At 42.0% G+C, this 18345-nt stretch overlaps 2 protein-coding genes across 4 annotated transcripts; one reads left to right on the forward strand and one right to left on the reverse strand.

Moving 5' to 3' along the window:
* The first annotated feature begins 2979 nt into the window (after positions 1 to 2979).
* Positions 2980 to 13592, forward strand: gcsha (glycine cleavage system protein H (aminomethyl carrier), a). Of its 2 annotated transcripts, none has more exons than XM_054775325.1 (5): positions 2980 to 3207; positions 3350 to 3432; positions 3520 to 3583; positions 3666 to 3797; positions 11765 to 13592. In XM_054775325.1, exons 1-5 carry the CDS (start codon positions 3057 to 3059, stop codon positions 11803 to 11805), a joined length of 471 nt encoding a protein of 156 aa, XP_054631300.1. In that variant the 5' UTR covers positions 2980 to 3056; the 3' UTR covers positions 11806 to 13592. The 2 variants fall into 2 exon arrangements, with proteins under 2 accessions (XP_054631300.1, XP_054631299.1); XM_054775324.1 differs by lacking the exon at positions 11765 to 13592 and adding an exon at positions 5353 to 5780 and having other exon boundaries at positions 3008 to 3207.
* si:ch1073-390k14.1 (deoxyribodipyrimidine photo-lyase) lies at positions 4132 to 16646 on the reverse strand. 2 transcript variants are annotated; one of them, XM_054775320.1, is made up of 10 exons: positions 16068 to 16646; positions 11743 to 12433; positions 10018 to 10504; positions 9625 to 9936; positions 8944 to 9116; positions 8782 to 8866; positions 7692 to 7924; positions 7421 to 7615; positions 7135 to 7360; positions 4132 to 6934 (listed from the first exon to the last, which is right to left on the reverse strand). In XM_054775320.1, the coding sequence occupies exons 2-10, from the start codon at positions 12034 to 12036 to the stop codon at positions 6390 to 6392; spliced, it is 2550 nt and encodes an 849-aa protein (XP_054631295.1). In that variant the 5' UTR covers positions 12037 to 12433; positions 16068 to 16646; the 3' UTR covers positions 4132 to 6389. The 2 variants fall into 2 exon arrangements, with proteins under 2 accessions (XP_054631295.1, XP_054631294.1); XM_054775319.1 differs by having other exon boundaries at positions 11743 to 15067.
* Positions 16647 to 18345: the final 1699 nt, after the last annotated feature.

Here is an 18345-nt window from a genome sequence, read left to right on the forward strand (position 1 = left end):
TGTGGTGTTAAGCTGTATACTTCAGTTAAGGGATATATATACAGTGAAGCCTCCTTAGTTGATGCAGGTTGGCTTCCATGTTTTGGTACATGTTATATAAATAGACTGGTAGATGCAGAATCATGTCTGGGGGCAATGTATCTCTTTGGATGTACCTTCAAGATAGACTCGTAGAAAGGATGTTGCTATCTACAGGTCTTTATTACAATTACTTAGATTAAAAATACCAAATTTTACCCAGGATCTTGTGAATAATTTGAATAGCCCATTGATTCTTGTTCTGATGTGTGTACCACTGATAGAACATGGGCTTTGTCTACCGGTACAACACATAAGTGTACCTGTGAATATGGTCATTCTCATTCATCCAGGTCATTGTATTCTCAGGGCATCTGAGAATACATTGCAACTGGGCTGTTATGTTGTCTGAGAAGACGGTCTGGACCTGCTTCCTCAAGAGGATAAATAGTGGCTCTTGCACCAAGCTCTCAGACTAAAGCTGTCCAACCTAGTCTTGACCTAGTCTTTGAGCATGAACTGATGATGAGAAGCGAAATGTTTTCTAACACAACCTGAACAGTCCAGTTAAGATTGATGGACTGACCTGAGAATAATTGTGCAGTAAAAAAAATTTACAAAAAATTAGATGCTGTGAAACTAATAGGCAGTGAAGACAGTGGTGCTTGGAAAAAAAACATTTTTCAGGGAGTAATTGTAAAAAGTGACAGCCAAGAAAGTTTATTACTCTTTTTTTCTATTAATACTCACACTCATAAGCTGTCAAAGGATTAAAATATTGAATCATGTTTAATCACATTTTTGTCCATCGTTAACTCGTAATTAGTCACAATCACATACATCCCTACTATTGATAAGTAGTAGGGAAGGATATCTTTATGGTAAAGGATTTGATATGCAACTACGATAACTACATCAAATTGTACATAAAGAGATAACAATTTTGGAAATATAGGCCATTAAAAAAAATAATATACATTTATAAATCCCCCAGGTTTTGCATGTTTAATGCGAGTGGCATATTGTCCCACTTTGACAGTCCTTGAAGGCACCGTGTATTTTTGTCCCAGGCTGTACAGATAGACAGTATTATATAATATATAATATATATATATATATATATATATATATATATATATATATAATATATATAATATAATATATAATACAGTATTTGTCCCCTAATACAGTATTTGTCCCCTTTTTCTTCCACTTCATATTTGGTACCAAATACTGATACTATGGGGGAATGTATCAATAAGATTTGCTGACATTATTGCGTGCTAATGTGCATATTTGTTCGCCACACAACCTCTCTGAAAAACAAGTCCAGGGTTGTACTGGTGGATTCTGGGTCTGTATTCAGACCCTGTCAGAGTAATAGTTTTATATAATACATTAGATAAATTAGATCGGTATAATGTACGCATGTTTTACCGATGTGGCGATAACTAGCTAGTGTGCTGGTAATGTTAGTGCTCCTAGCTCTGTCAGGGACACTCGTATGCCAAAGTACCTCTGTATAAATGACAATAAAAAATACCGGAAGTGCTTCATTGCCTTCCTTCTCGTTTCTGTCTGGTTAGTCGATGTACTCTGTGACAATTCCAATCACAGTGACAGATACGAATAACTTTGGTTTTGTTGTGAGAGCCATCTGCCAGGGCTTTGAAGCTAAGGTTAGCGATCCAAATACCCTTTTTCTTGTCTATTTCTACTCAAAATTTGTTGCCGCTTGTGGCTCCACAGTCACCGCTACTTCCTCAAATTTCGGTGTGGGCCAAGGGTCAAACAGGACGTGCACACGTTAATCACACATAAAAAAAAAAATAGTGCCACATAATAATGGGTGGGACCATAACTCTGCTTCATAACACACCTCATACGTAGAAGAGGACGGGTGTGCCATGCATTTATTCGGTAATGAAAAACAAGCGATCCATAAGGGCAAAGTATCTGCTGCGCGAGTGAGCAGGAATTGATTTCCACCTCTGTACCGCCTTGCAGTGCAGGTATGAAAACTGTAAAAACCTCCACAATGGAACCGAACCCATGACCAGCTACAGAGACGACATAATTTGGACACACTTCTCCCAGCAACACCTTTCCTTTCTGGTGGTTAGTGGTGTCCAAAGTGTGGCGCAGGTGCCATCTCTGGACAGTGGTTCACTGCAGAAATAAACAGCAAAAGTGGAAAAATGAAAATGGCATAAAGTAACTAGAAAAAGTGAACAATGTTGACACGCATAACTAATACAAACACAAAAGATTTGTCTTTAAATATCTAACTTTTTTTAGGCTTAAAAAATATATAGAATATATATTTTAATAAATATCAAAGGGGCTCCCCTGGACAGCCCTGACATAAATAGACAAAAATAAGTAGATGAGATAAAAGCAGTGAGCTGGTATATTGTTCAACTACAATCTGGAACTACTATGCTGTATTTCAGCCAAAAGGAATATTATCTGAGTTTGTTTTCGTAGGTGGCCAATTGGAGTAGTGCGTAACAATGTCAGCATTTGCCACAAGGGATTGTAGTGTGAATCAAGGGTAAATGGCAACTTATGTAAATATATTATCATTATATTATTTAATATTTTTTAACAGTTGGTCCTCTCAGTGTTTACCAAGAAAAATTCTGGCTTGTCAAGTCCCCACTGAAGGCCCAGGTGCCAAATACACCGCCCGCCACTGCGCGCGCGCGCTCACACACACACACACACACACACACACCCACACACACACGCACACATACACGAAGACATCACCAGTAAAAAGGTTGGACATTGCTTTTCATGCTATTGAATTAATGGAACTTTGGCTGATATTTTATGTATAAACGATACTGCTTCGTCAATTAAAGTGTCACAGCATCATAGCAGGAAACCAAAATATTAAAATGTATTAAATGTGTACACTAAAACACGTCGAACAGTGTGTTGTCCCTGATTGACCGTTACTCCAGACCAGTAGATGGCGTTAATTAATACGTACTAGTATCACCATTGCTTACGGCGTCAGACAAGGAAGAAAGATGTCCGCCTGTAGACTGTTCCGCTGCTTGTCTTCTAACTTCTCCACCGCCATACCTTTACTAACACGGTCGGGACCACATTCGTCTCATCGATTATGTCCGAAATCCTACATTCAAAGAAGTTTTTCCTCGTCGACCCCATTCTCAGCAGGTATTTCCTTTTATTTGCTAGCCTATCGTTACATGTTAGCCACACTATACGCCTTGCCACTAGCTAGTAAAGGACGTACAGGCTAACTTTCTGCTTACTTTGCATTTTGGCTAAAACTTAAATATGTTTTATTATTTTCCAGCACTTAAATTCACAGACAAGCATGAGTGGATTCGGGTGGAAGAGGATGGAATCGGGACTGTAGGTATCAGCAACTTTGCTCAGGTACATTCCTTCAGATTGCGCGCAACCTTGAACAAATGGAGGTGTGTTGGCTGTGACCTTCAACCCCTCTGTCTTGTTTGCCTGCAGGAAGCCCTGGGAGATGTAGTTTACTGTGGACTACCAGATGTGGGAACACAGCTTGCTCAACAAGGTCACTTAGATCTATCTAATGTAGCTGTTATTTATGTCATATTGTCATTAATCTAAATATGAGTGTTTATCTGCTATTTAAGATGAGTTTGGAGCTCTAGAAAGTGTAAAGGCGGCCAGTGAGCTGTTTTCTCCCTTGACTGGAGAGGTGGTCGAGGTCAACTCACTGCTGGCTGACAAACCTGGTCTGGTCAACAAATCCTGCTACAAAGATGGTAAGCACAAAGCGTTTCATAGGAAATATGTACATTTTTTCGAAAAGAGAAACATTAAAAATGTTATAGTTGGAAGTTATACCTGCAAAATTGAATAGATTGCTATAGTTGGAGAAGTGCAAATCGCTTTGGTTAATTGGTTCCAGATCTGACCGTGATAAGTGGCTTTTCGCAAAGTAGGATTCCTTATTTATAAATGGAATATTTTTGTAGTTGGAGCATAGAAAACCTATTTACGACATTCTAAATGCGGCTTTTAATGCTACAACACCCCATAATCACATTTACACTCATATTACTTAGTATAGTAGACACAATAATAGAAAATAAGACATAATATAGACTCACACATTTTAGCACTGGCAGAGTTCCTTGTTTTTTTATTTTTTATTTTCTGGACTTTTTGTGGTAGCTAATGCAATGTAGTGTTCTCACAGAGTCTGACGTTCTTTTAAAGATTTATTGCCAACCTTAACACCAACACCAATTCTGACACAGCACGCAGTTTAGCTCGCACACTTGTCTCCTCTTCACTCTCTCTGCCACAACAACATTTCCTCTTTCTCCACCTAAAACATTAGCAGCAAGGTGCGTTCGTGAACATCAGAATGTAGAACATCCACCGTACAACACCAACAGGTTGTTACAGTAACACTACAGACACCTAGTGACCAGTGTAGAATAGTGCATATCGTGTCTTTCAATGCGTTTTCTGAATATTTTATATTTGTATTTTAGTTCATTCAGTCATTTCTATGCTTGTAAAAGGCTTAATTTTGGCCAAAATACGCAAAATTAGCTTAAACATGCATATGTTTTGACTATTAATAGGCCATACTCAACAACAACAACAAAACGTGATAGACTGAAGCCGCAAAATTCGAAGCGCGATGTGGCGAGGGACGACTGTACATCATCCCTGTTGTCCCTATCATGTAGATGAATAAGGCAACTACAACATTTAAAACACAACTCATTATGATGAGCAGAATTCAAGCATTTTCTTTTAAAATCTAGAATTTTTGATACAACTCATGTTGAGAATGTAAGTGAACGTAATAAAATGGCTGGTACATGTGATACTGTGAGCACTTTGACATTCTCTTATTATTCTGATGATTTAAAATAATAATAAAATAAATATAATAGTAATATTTTTATTACAAATTTACAATTGTCCAGTTGCATTTTTGTCATTTTTTACCTTTTAATATGATTGCATAAAAATGCACATACATTATTAAATATCAGAACTTTGGATATATTTTTTTGATTTAATTATTGAAATTGATTTGGAATATTAAAGAAAACACACCCGTACCATATTTATTCATTCATAAAGTATCATTACCTACCCTGAAGGGCTAAATTATACTGCTTGACACTATCGATACATTTAACAGATGCCAAGGTTGTTTCCTTCTGCAAATTTTAGTGGGAGCACCAGGAAAGCGACTTAGTTATGATGTTTAACATCTCGTAATTCAAATGAGACATCAGTAGTCAAAAGCAGTTTAGCTCCATCTAATGACTTGATGGCTCCTATTCAACACAGGTTGGTTAATGAAGATGACCATTGCCAAACCTTCTGAGCTGGACTCTCTGATGGACGAGGCAGCATATGAGCGATACATCCGCTCCATAGAGGACTAATCTAATCCTTCTCCCAACTTTTTTCCTCTTCAAATAACACTGGCAGGCAGTGTCTCTTTACATCAGAACTCTGATGTGTCTCTTTGCTGCCCTGACTGTGTTGTACAAATGTGAACCTTAGGGATCCTTAATAGCTGCTGTTAAAAGACTCACTTTAAGGACCATACAATGTTGAGTTTTTTTAACATCACTCTTCCCACACCCCAAATAAAAGAAGAGACTGACACTCAAGTTAATGGAATTGTTCTGGGGAAAAGCACTTTCACCTGTATGGTATCATCTATGATGTCTGTTCTGAAATTATCTTTACAATAAACCTCATGAAACGTTTTTTTCTTTTTCTCCTGATTTGTATTTATTTAACAGAGCTTTTTACAAGTAAACAAGACACACTTGTCAGTGCAGCCACAGCACACACAAGATTTGGGCTCAGCCATTGTTATTTTAGGCATCGCTTTTTCAGCCTCCATTGTAGCCCTTAAATATTATTTGTCTATGCCAAAGTAAGGACCGCATGGTTTAAAATATAATAGGTAGCTGAGGTCAAAAGTCCTATTGGAAGAGGGGTTTTTGTTTGCTTTGAGTTCAAAACTTGAGTTTCTCATCAATCAGCACCTTACAAACTCACTGAAAGCAAATGTTCCTCTGGTGCATTTCTGTAGGTATTGAAAGAATTTGCTTTACTGCCTTCACGTCATCATTGCGCTTCAGTATTGACTCAAATTTAAGAAGAAAAAGATGGGTCGTCTTACAATTGGGGTCTCCAACAGAGTAAGAGCTTTTCTGCCTGTCACAGCCATGACACAGAGACCCACTGGAAAAAAATTACTCAAAGGTTAGGTACGTTTATACTAAGCTTAGTGACATTTGTCAACTGGATTTAACAGCAAGTAAAGTAACTGTCCTGAGGAAGACTCATCTTTACTGTTCGACTCTGGGTCATCTGGGTGTAGTAACAGCGCCACCAGGTACTATGGAGAACCTGTTTTTTGCATTTGGTGTGCGTCTAGCACTTCCTCGTGGCGCAAGAGGTCTAGGCAGCCCCTCCATGCGGCGATAGTCACTCTCCAGCCTCTCTTTCCTCTGTGCTCCTTCATGCAACACGCTGGCAGTGAAGTCTCGCTCGTTGAGGAACGCAATGGTCTCGTCCCTTTTGCGACTGACGTAGCCTTTAAGGACAGCATTGTACGGATTGGCGGTGGCATCTGCATCCGGATCTTCTAGCTGGAACTTGAATTCCATGCGGGTGATGACTGGTAGGAGGAATTGTTTGCCAGCCAGCACCACGCCTCCAGCGTCATGTGACAAGCCCAGGGCCTCAGAGACCAGGCGTGGCGGCATAGGGACCAAGTCACAGCCTGTGCGTTTGTCCACATACTGCCTGTGTTGCCTTCGAACCAGGGCGACATCTTGAAGAGACTGACTCCGCCTCTCCTCCAGATCTATAACTATTCTCTCCGGATATGTCTGGCCAAACACCACACCTGAGTAGAGACAGAAAGGACAAGATGTTTCTATGTGCATTGTTATTACAGTGGAAACTCCAAAGTCATTTTTTTTATTTTTTATTTTTTTATTACTGTTAATGTGATGATCAAACTACAATATCAGTACTTCTCAATCAAAACAATGCTGTCTATAATCCTCTGGCATTAGGTCTCATGAGTGAGTGCACATTCCTTACCTGCTCGTCGCAACATGGACGCCGGGCATTTCCAGGGTTTGTGAATGAGGTCATCAGGCAAATCTGCAAGCTCAGGACACCATACCCTAACGTAGCTGCCATTGGGGTCGCAGGTCATTGCGGCGTCAACAGGATGCATGACAAAATTCCAGTGATCCAGACCACACATGCCACCGTTCTGCCACATCATGGCATCGATGGCAACGTCTGCATCCACCAGTGTGTCCTACACACATGTACAGATACTCAATACTGGATGCATTGAAATATGGACTGTATGTCTTACCTGAAACCAGCGGTAGCCCTCTTGCCAGGGCTGATGCAAGTATGCTATGAGGAAAGATGCCACAATGTGTCTCATGTAGTTGTTCATCCAGCCTGTCAGCCACAGCTGCCTCATGGCTGCATCCACCATAGGGTAGCCTGTACGACCACACTGCCACGCCTTCAGGTGACTGCGATTGCTGCTCCACCGTAGTGACTACAAATACCACAAGATCAGTCACACCCTATAAAATAACCAACGGGTCAATGTGTTTGCTCTTATCCATAACCACCTTGTATGGAGGCCGAAGGGATTCCCACGGGAGGTCAGGAAACAAGGTTAGCTGCCAGTATGCCAGGTCTCTCCACGCCAGTTTGCGTTGGAATTTTGGAGGTCGACAGCGTGCCGCTTTGGCATCCCACAGTAGCCAGCGAGGGCTGAGCTGACCAAAGTGAAGGTATGGCGATAGACAGCTGGTATTTGGAGCATCAGCCCTGGCTGACTCTTTCTCGTATCTATACACACCTTGGGAAACAAAGGATTAAACATATGTAGTATATATTAGGTTGGGTGATAGTTTTATATTCCGGTTATAAATTACTTATACCGGTATAAATAATAATTTTAAACGGGGAAAAAAGCAGAGTTGATGACGTGTTTTTCCTGCGACTGCGCACCACAGCGCACTGTATTGAAGCATTGGCACCTCATATCTACCACAACGTGCCCCAGCAGTGGAAAAAGAGAGAAAATGAGCATGGCCGAAGGCGGAGACTATAGACGAAGAAATTGTGGCTAAACGAGGAGGTACCTCTGTAATATGGAAGTGGTTTGGTTTCGATAAAGCAGATGTGGAGCAAAAGAGATCTGTAAGCATATACGGTATGTGTTGGCATATACTTGCATGGCTCAGTAAGCCTCCCATCAGATATTACGGCTGGGTCCTCCCCTATTCCTTTAAAAATATATTTTCTGGAGTATATTTTGTAGCTTACACCATATTCCATTTACTCTCTCATGTATAAACTAAAAATCTTATTTGCTTTGCCTTTAAAACTTACTAAACTTAGCTTACCACGTTTGGAAAAATATGTTTTTCTTATTTTTTCTCAAGCTGCTGCTGACCTTGAAGGCTTCTGGCCCACCTCACTCTGAAATCCCCTGCACTAGAGAGAAAATAGTATCCAAACTCACCACACCACTCCTTATCAATAAGAAATGGATTAGTTCTGTGTGGACAAACTTGGCTGAATCATGACAGAAAGCCCATCAAACCCTTCTAGAATGAACTGGAACGAAAATGGTGAGCCAGCAGGCTCTCTCTTGGGTCCAACATCAGTGCGCTATGACCACACAAATGAACACAAACAAGCCTGTCTCACCATCATGCAGAAAGGCCTCAAGGCGGGCATGAGCTCCTTCTTCACTAAAATCCCAGGATTTGCGAATATTAGCTGCCCAGTCGATCTGAAAGCCAAAAGAGACACTAGAATTATACTGACTACTGGATTTCTGATTGTCTAATATGGTCTGTGATCACTAACTGTTGTGCCGTCTTTCCTACGTGGCATCCGTGCCAGGCCAAGTTTGTCTAAAGTGACATCCACAGGCCAGCTGGAAGGTACGGGAAGGGACACAGGCGGGTCCAGTGGAGTGCCCAATGCAGAGCCTGGGTTCTGTCTGCAGCAGTTCATGAAATGAGACAGTGATCCAATTCCTACATCACAGATGAACCACACATTACAAAATGAACACAATCTCATTTCAATTCTGAGTTCACTCAACTATTAGAATCAGATATTTATCTCATAAACTTCAATACACTCCTCACATTTCAGCACCTGTTTTTATTACAAAATATCTTCTGAAGGCACATTGCCATAGAAAGTAAACTGACATATACTTTTGAGTAGTCAGTGTACAGTTTCTACAGTGGTATGGATCCACTGAAAATGCCCCTTATTGTCTAAATAGTCTGCAACAAAAATTGTGCCTTGCTGACTGTCAAGCATGGTGGTGGTAGCATCATGGTGTGGGACTGCTGGAATGCTGCCTACGCTGTAATCTGTGGTTCATCAACGGAATTATGAATTACAACATTCTGAAACAGCATGATCCCCTCCCTTGAGAAAATGGGCCACATAACAGATATAATAAAATCACTGCTGAAATGCGAGAGGTGTACTCATTTTTGTGAGAGACTGTAACCAAATATGATGACACACCTCTGAGTCCAACGCCCTCAGTGCTGACAGAATAAGGGTCTCTGATGCAGTATGAGTGGAACATCTTGCAATCAATTCCATCTTTTTGCAGTGCTGACACTATCACGTCATCCCTTTCTTTTAGCCAAGGCTCATAGAGACCATTGGCCAGCACTGTTCTTGCCCCAGTCTCCTTTACCAGCTCTTTAAGCGTATACAGAGTCGATGCAACGTGGTTTCCCTCTCTGTTTGCATCACGGAAGATGAGACGGCTGCCGATACGTTCCAAAGATGAACAGAAAGAAGCCAAAGCTTGATGAAGCCAGTATTTACCTGCCGATAGAGTAAAAAGAGGCAATGAATACCAACAGAGATAATGTGAAAGTTGATCGTCGGGGACTCAATTCAATTTACAAGCTCCTCCCGTAGCCACTGTAATTCCAGGCCCCTCTTCCTCTTCAGGACTCCAGACAAAGACAGGTATGACTGGTGCGCCCACCTCCAAGGAGCTGATGAGAGCAGGGTTGTCACACAGTCTCAAGTCCCTGCGGAACCAAAGCAACACAGGCGGCATCGCTGATGGAGAGCATGGCAAACCAACTACCCGCTGGGCCACCGCTTTCTGCCGTCTGTTTTTAGAGCGTTTTGCTTTCTGGTTTAAAACTTTTTCCTCCATCACTTTGGTGCTATTTTCCAGCATATTCTGCATGGGAGAAACCGTCTGACTCACATCCGACACGTTCAGCTGTGCATCCTTCTGATGCTCAGGCTCTCGTGATTTGCATCTCTCTCCTACTTCCTTTGTGTGCCCACCCTTGTATCCTTCGTGTTTCTGAAGTGGGGTTCCTTGTGTTTCAAGTCGTGACAGCATCAGTGCGAGTTCCAGCTCATCATCATCCACCTGCCATAAAAAACACACAAATGACGGTAACATAAGTACACATAAACTGCCCAGTCTTATAAGATTCATACAAGAGCTGTGTCAAAAACATCCAAGTCATTTAACACTTGTGCTGTATATTCATTGCTGTAGTATGCAGTGTTATTGAACTCCACTACTGACATCAGTTGATCATAGTGTATCTTGCGCTACAGTAAACAAGGTAACATAAGGTGTACCTATTGAAATGAGAATAATATGTAAATGTTTTAAAAGGAAATGCCATAATTGCTTAACAAATGTAATATAGCGGTATAGACTCCTTAAAGTCTACTGCTTATTAAGTACATAATTTTATTATTATACTTGATGTTGAAGTAAGTAGAAGTGTTGCAATAATATGTAAGCCCCATATATTTTTTTAATATTTTATATTTGTATTGGTGATAGACAGCCTTGCCAGATGCACGATAATTATTGTATTTGTACGATAATTTCACCCTCTGTATTTTTGGATGGTTCCAAAATTCCCATGACGTACAATAATTTGACCCCTTCAATACATGGCTATCAGCAAACACAAATAGGGTACATACATCCTTGCACTGCGCCTGATTGTCTCATGTGCCCCCTTACAACCGGGAGGTGGCGTGGTTCTACCAGTGGAGGCTTCTTTCCCACAGTGCTGCAAGTTTATTTAACGGTATACTGTACAGTATGTTAATGTATACGGTATAGACTATTTTGCAGTTACTGTCACGGTCTATGGTAGTGCTTTAATGTAGCAGATGATCCCGAGAAACGTCGAATCGTGTATGTCCGATAATTTAAAGCTTCTACGATAATTTTTCATTTCCCATCTGGTAGCACTGTAGCTGGATAACCTGGGCAGGTGCTTCTCTTTGATTAACTAAACCAGTGCGTGCCATCACTGTAATTATATTAGTTTTTATAAATAACTATGTTAAGATTGATTCGTCTTATTTATGTGTAATGTGTAACTAATTTGACAAAAAAAACGTTTTCGCCAAATGCAATGTGCTCATGGTCAGCTCAAGTAGGAGAAGGTAGGAGGCTCTCGTCAACCACAAAACCAAATCCATTAACCTACAGCTATTCAAATTAACCAACGGTTTATTTATAAGTGTTGGGAATAATAATTTGCTTTTTAAAATGTTCATGTAAAACACTGTGACACATACCCGACCAAGTATGTGAAGCCAAAATTTATAGTTAAGCGTACTTTCAACAATTCTGACCTGAGTGAAATATTCCTGATAGATGGAGGCGAGGGCGGAGTGCAGGGACCTGTTGCCCGATGACAAAGGCTGGATGATGTGCAGAAACTGTCTTCTGGTCTCTTGATGCCCCAAAATGGACAAACACATCGCGAAAAACACCTCCGGATCTTCTCGACCTAGCAGTACTTCTCTCAGTTGCTTTCTCATCACAGCTCTTTCGTCTTCTCCACCGGTAGGCATCGTCAGCTGGGAGGTGATTGTAGTATCTTTTCCCCCGCTTATAACTCGCGTTAAAGTACACACTCCATGCATCAAACGTGCAGCATGGTCTTGCCACAGTAGTTACAAAACAGCTGATTTAAGTTACGCAAGTCGGTTTTGTAATCTATAATGAGCCCACATCACCAGCAGAGGGCGCTCAAGCTTAACAAAGCACATTATCATCAGTTGTTCATTAGTTTAAATTGAGAAAGACTCACAGATTACATACAGCATATGATGAATTGCCCACCCGGTTCAGTCCATTCATTAACATAACACAGTCGTTGGATTGGCCATCCCTTAACTACTTTATTTCTATCTGCAAAAAAAGATTAATGACATGGGCCCCCTACTAGCTAAATGTGATCAAACAAGAGACCCTTGTTTTCACTTGAATCAACGCCTTCATCTTGGCAGGTCCTTTTCAAGTGCATCCTGTGATGTGAGGCTGCAAAAACAAAAGGCAGGAGGCACAGTAACAAGAGGTGAATGTTTAATCACTGCGTGTATTCATTCATTCTGCACAGGGCTTGATTTTAATGAGACAGTGCACCCGCTTTTGAATATGCACAGCAGGGAGCAGGAGCGTTGAGGCCCGTGTTGCAAACTCTTGAATTCTTGTGCGCCAACTGCTAAAGGGATCATTCTTAGTCTTGTTGGTTCACGCTAAAGCATGGTAAAGTGTCCATAGAGTGTGTGACTCATCTACCGGGCAATGTACAATCCATATTTTTCAGTATTATGAAGAAGTGTGCGTTGAAAGCTGCGGTATGTGGAGGGAGTGAGACAGAGAAGAGAGGGAGAGAGAATGAGATTGAGAGAGAGGGGGAATCAATAGTGTTTAGACAGAGAAGTGGAGTCTAAGTGTGTGATCAATAGAGAGCAGAGAGGAGAGATTAGCTGCTTTTCTCTCTCAAACTAACACTGACAAATTGGTGAATTGGTGTATCGGCCCTTGGGCTAAACGGATTGACCCGCTGTTTCCATGTTCTGCCGTGTACTGTCAATAAAGATCTGTGTTCTGTTCATTGAGGCTCTTTGCGATGGGAAGGGACGAAGCCCCGAAAGAGAAGGAAGCAAGAAAGATGGTGGCAGACCCCTAAAAGTACAGGGCAACTAGCCATCTTGGTTGTACTTTAGATGGACCATGAAGAAGTCTAATTGCCTTCATTTCAACTTTTTTTTACTTTACTCAACACATTTAGGCAGTGCAGGAGTTGAAAATGGGCAAAACAAAGTGCACATGCCCTTAAACATCTTCCCTTTTCAAAATGGCCACACCTCTGTCTCATTAAACCATAAATGTGCACTCACGTGTATCCTCACGAACACTGCTCTAAAACCATAATAACCAACATCTCAGAGAAAATTAATGGAAAGACAGATTAAAAACTAAGTGAGAAGAAACAGGCCACGGGTGTAGCTATTTCCAACTCATAAATCATTGTGACACACCTATGTGCATGTATACACACGCATGGACACGCACACACACACACACACACACACACACACACACACACACATGCATGTACTGTAATTAACCACAGGCTATTTACTCTATACTGCTGTAAATTAGACATGCAGACACAGTTATTACATTAAGGGGATCTGCCATGCAGAATACTAACAGGAGGAGGGTGGGCGGGGTTGTCGTACACACAACAAGCCGCTCATACAAACAAACACATACACAAGAAGGAGCGTATGGAAGAATCATAGACTTGACGGGAGTGAAAATGAAGCCGCAGCCCAGAGAATAGGGGCCCCCAGCTCTTTGTTCCCTGCTGCATTTCATTATCTGAAACGCCAACCAACACATACGACGCACCTCCCCCTTCCCTAAAGCTGTCTGCTTCCACTCCACGCACAAAAAACGAGAGGAAAATAAAGATACTGCGTCAGAGCCTTCACGGGCATCTGGGCTTGGTCTGCATGGTCATCCTGAGCACATCCACCACAATAGTTCCCCTTAAAACCTTCGTGCCCAGTTGCTTATTTCGCACAGTCCAATAGTAGATGAAAACTTGATTAAAGCACGTGTCGATACTCTCGTCTAAGGTAGCTTGTCTCCAATTAGTTCATGAACTTCTTTATTTTCCTCCTCCTCCTATTTGTGTCCTCTGCTTCCCCTAACCCCTCTCCGTCCCTCCATTTTCCCACGGTGATCGATAGCTCATTACAATCATTGACTGCGGCTCATCAGCACCTGTTAAGATCTGGTGAGACAGAGAGGTGGCGCATACGAGTGTTGTGTGTTGCAAGCTTATTGATAAACACAAGAGATTGCCCTGGAGTGAGCCAGAGTTGAGGTGTGACATTTGAGTGGGTATTTATTTTTTTATTCACTTTCTCGAGCAAGGCTACCTGGTTTGCAGCAGCTTTATGGTCAATGGGCTCGGGGAACATCTTACTATGCAACTCACGTGGGTGCCTTGGTTTGTTGCTATGGTGATTGCCAAGGGAGCCCGAGTATTATAGGTGTTTATTGTAGACGAGCGCAAGGATACTCATGTTTATCAGGACACGCTTCCATTTACCACAGTTTTAGACCACACATTTAGACGAACACAGCGACAGAGAGACAAAGGGAAAACACATGAACCCACCACAGTCAAGTGTGAGATATGATGCTGGATAGATTATTCAGTATTCATATTCCTGGAAGACAGAGCTTGTTCAAACACTCGGTTGTTGGTTTAATGCATCGCTGCAGGATTTGTTTTGGTGAGGACAGACTGTTAGCAGACGAAACCAAACAGAGAAAAAGACCGCGATGCTGTGAGACATTTAGAAACTAAGAACCAAAAGACAGGCAAAAAAAGACAAAATAAAAGATCCCAAGAGGTCCATTGTAGATTCATTCAAAAGGTGTGGTCATAGAAAGGATCAAATTTGGTGTAAGAATGTGAAATTTGAAGAGAAAGGGGTGCGTCAAAAGGGTGAATACAAACGAGGGCTGAAAAGAGAACTCGTCTCTCAGCCCATGCATAAATTACACACACCATTTACATATTCATTATGTTTTGTGTACTAATGAGAGTATTTGCTTAATGGCTTCACCACCACTGGCAGCTTTTATCTGACAAGAGAAGAAAAAGGAGAAAACGAAAGGGGCATGGGTCATTTTAAGTAAAGTGGGCAAGATCAATTGTACACAGTCAGTTTTACTAATAATCCGATCAACTGTGTGTCAAACATCTGTGTCCAATCTGCACAAGGACATGTGAAGTGAAGCACACATCATGGGGGGGTTGGTAAAAGTTAATTAAAATAAAATCAGCTAAATTCTAAACTCGGGGCTCACTTCATTTCTCTCCTCTTGTCTCGGTGGAATAAGTAAGTGCTGCAGTAATTACCCACGGTCCAAGCTATCTGGGCATTCCTTCAGGTGCCAGAAAGTCTCCCAAGTCACAAGTGGACCACAAGTGAGTGCATCCCTTATGAGAGCTGAAAAGTTGAGCGTGTGTTTATGTACAACTGTTCAAACACAGCACATTTCAAACACACTTAATGACTCTGAAAGTAGATGAGGAAGAGAGAGGGCTGTAAATATAGTGACGGGGGAAGGGCAACGATGGGATGAGCTACAAATGAGAGCGATGGCGGCGGCAGGTTGGCACAGTGCCATCCAGTCAGGGCTTGAGCGGGGGCGGGCATGGGCGAAGGGGCGAGGAGAATAAGAAAGGCGATGAGAAACAGCCCTTCATACTGCCACCCTCATGCCATGTTGGCAGAGGCACAATGGGGCAACACCAACCAACAAGGGTGGCGAAAAAAAGGAAAGATGACAATAGCTGGAGCACACATGTGAGCGAGATGCCAGCGGGCAACAGAGGAATCCACAGATGAAAAGAAACATCGAAGGACGTTGACGAGCTAAAGATAATGTGATATTCCAAGATGTGAATCGACGGTAATCTTACGAGAAAGAGAACACCGGCGAAAATGCGGTCTATCCGTCTATGCCAAGTTGCAACGGACGCATGCCAGCCAGCCGGCGCTATGCCAGTGTCCTTGGCATAGCCAGAGACCAACACAACCAACGGACATCTGTGGTATTTGAATACAAGTGGACTCACCTTTGGCGATTTCCTCATTCATCACAGTTTATTTGGACAAAGACAACAAGACGTGCCAAGGCAATGGTTGCTAGCGCTCCTACATTGGCATCTTCTGTAGGGCGGCGAGGGCATGGGTAGAAAAATGGCATGCAGCCAAGCCTACTTAGCACAAACATTTGTAAACAGCAATCCCCATATGGTGAGCAAGGCATTCTTGGACGCCTTCACTGTTTGCAGAGATGGCATGCCCTCAAGGGAGGGACCCGAAACAGAGATGGCAGCGTGCCAAATGCTAACTGGGAAATATTTGCAAGCGTTACGAGAAGCTGTACAAAACAGTCGTAAAAAGCTGAGACCGAATAGCGGCAGAAGGTTGGAGTCACAGACAATTGCATCTGGGTACAAATTATATTTCCTTGATGCCAACTCTAATCTGTGCCAACACCAGAAGGAGGCATCTGCCCATTCCAGAGATGCAGGGTTGACCCATTCCATTACGGAAAAGAGCTGACAAGAAAAAGAATGAGGAAACGCACATTAAGGATGGTTCTCTGTGGATGAAGACAGAATGGATCATTTTGAGCATAAGAACAGCTGGAATGTGTGAACGATGAAACATCTCTTGCACATGCACACCTGGGATGTTCTTAAAGGGATAGTCACTTAAAGGGAGGAATGTGCTGGCATCATCTCCAGGGTGTCCAGCCATTGCCTGCGAGAGAGAGTGCTGTCGTCGTCAGGGGCGGGCAACCGTCTGGGTATCGGATCGTCAGCTAATTAACAGCCACACACTAATTCCAACAGCCGATCATAATTAGCGATTTAATTGCTCGTCAAGGCATTTCTCTCCCCCCTTTAAATTGTGCATGCTATTTGGAAGCGTGCGGATAAGCTGAGGAATGCCGGAACTCCTTCTCCCCTCCTCCTCACCCTGATTTCCTTCATCCTTGGCTCCAGACTCCAGTGGGATCTTAATTAAGCCTGGGCTTCATTATGCAAATGGTGTACAATAAACGACAGTAGATCTGAAACTGGATCCAGACTGAAACGGAACGGTGGGAGGGGACTACGGGAAATGGAAAAATGTGCATCTGTGTGATTGTATATTGTATTTTCTTGTTATATGTGCTATATTCAAAGTGTTAAATGACCACATGGAGTTGAAGAACCAACATTTTGGTCCTTACCATGGGGATAAAACTCTGGAATACCCCTGTTCTTTGTCACAATGAAAATGAATAAGTGCGTGGTGACAATGAATCCCTTAATATTGCAGGGTGGCTGTTGTTTTGGATAAGCGGTGAGATGGGAGCGATAGGGAGCGGAGACAGACAGAAACACTGACGGTGGCAGCACTGTGGCAGCTAATGTCATCTCAGTTTAATCATCGCATGGGATCATGGGGTTCATGAAAATTCATTTGCATATCATTAAATGGAGAGAGGTTATTTGGCGTGGACAGCCAAAATGGGATTGGATGAAGAAGGAAAAAAATGGAAAATGGAGGGGCTCGTTATTAAGCAGCAATGTTTTATAGTCGGCCATCCAATTCATTTAATTTGGAGGTAATTAAAATGTGTCAGACTCAATCAATCATTCCAACAGGGATACTATCAATGTTTCTGTCTGACAAGAAGTCTGACATTCTCCAATAACTGACCTTCAGTCCTTGACTTCATTGTGAATTTGACCCATTCAACTTTGTCTAAAATGGCTAAACATTCATAATAATAATAATAATAATGTGTCGAGTCAAGGCGTCAATCTGTGACGTCACCTTATGCTCGTCAACAAGAGGATGCCTCACGCTGCCTTTTTGACCTAAGCAGTAAGCTGCCACTGGTGTGTATGTTTGTGCGTGCATTTCTCATTTGCATAAGTGCTATAATTAGACCACCTTTTCACATGCAGAGCAGTTTGACAACATGGCAATCACCCACCTAACACACACATACCTAAGATCACACAGGACAACACACACATATACACACACGTCACCGTGACCACCCCATATCTTGCAGAGTCTGTTGTCTGTGAGCAGGGAGTGTAAAGATTAACATAATCCAGCTAATAAATGTGAGTAATATTCACACAGTGACGCGTGGCGCAAGACATTGTCCTGCTGATGCGTATTTGTATCTCATTATAGATGTAAAGTACTATGGGGGGAGGCATGTGCAGGCGGGGGATGGTATAACATCACAAGAAAAGAGTGGGGCCAGATTGGAAAGACACACACAAAAAAATGACCAGAAACTTCAATAGCTTCATAAAATATTAACATCTTTGGTGTAAA

This window comes from Dunckerocampus dactyliophorus, chromosome 5 (assembly GCF_027744805.1).
Source record: "Dunckerocampus dactyliophorus isolate RoL2022-P2 chromosome 5, RoL_Ddac_1.1, whole genome shotgun sequence".
NCBI classification, from domain to species: domain Eukaryota; kingdom Metazoa; phylum Chordata; class Actinopteri; order Syngnathiformes; family Syngnathidae; genus Dunckerocampus; species Dunckerocampus dactyliophorus.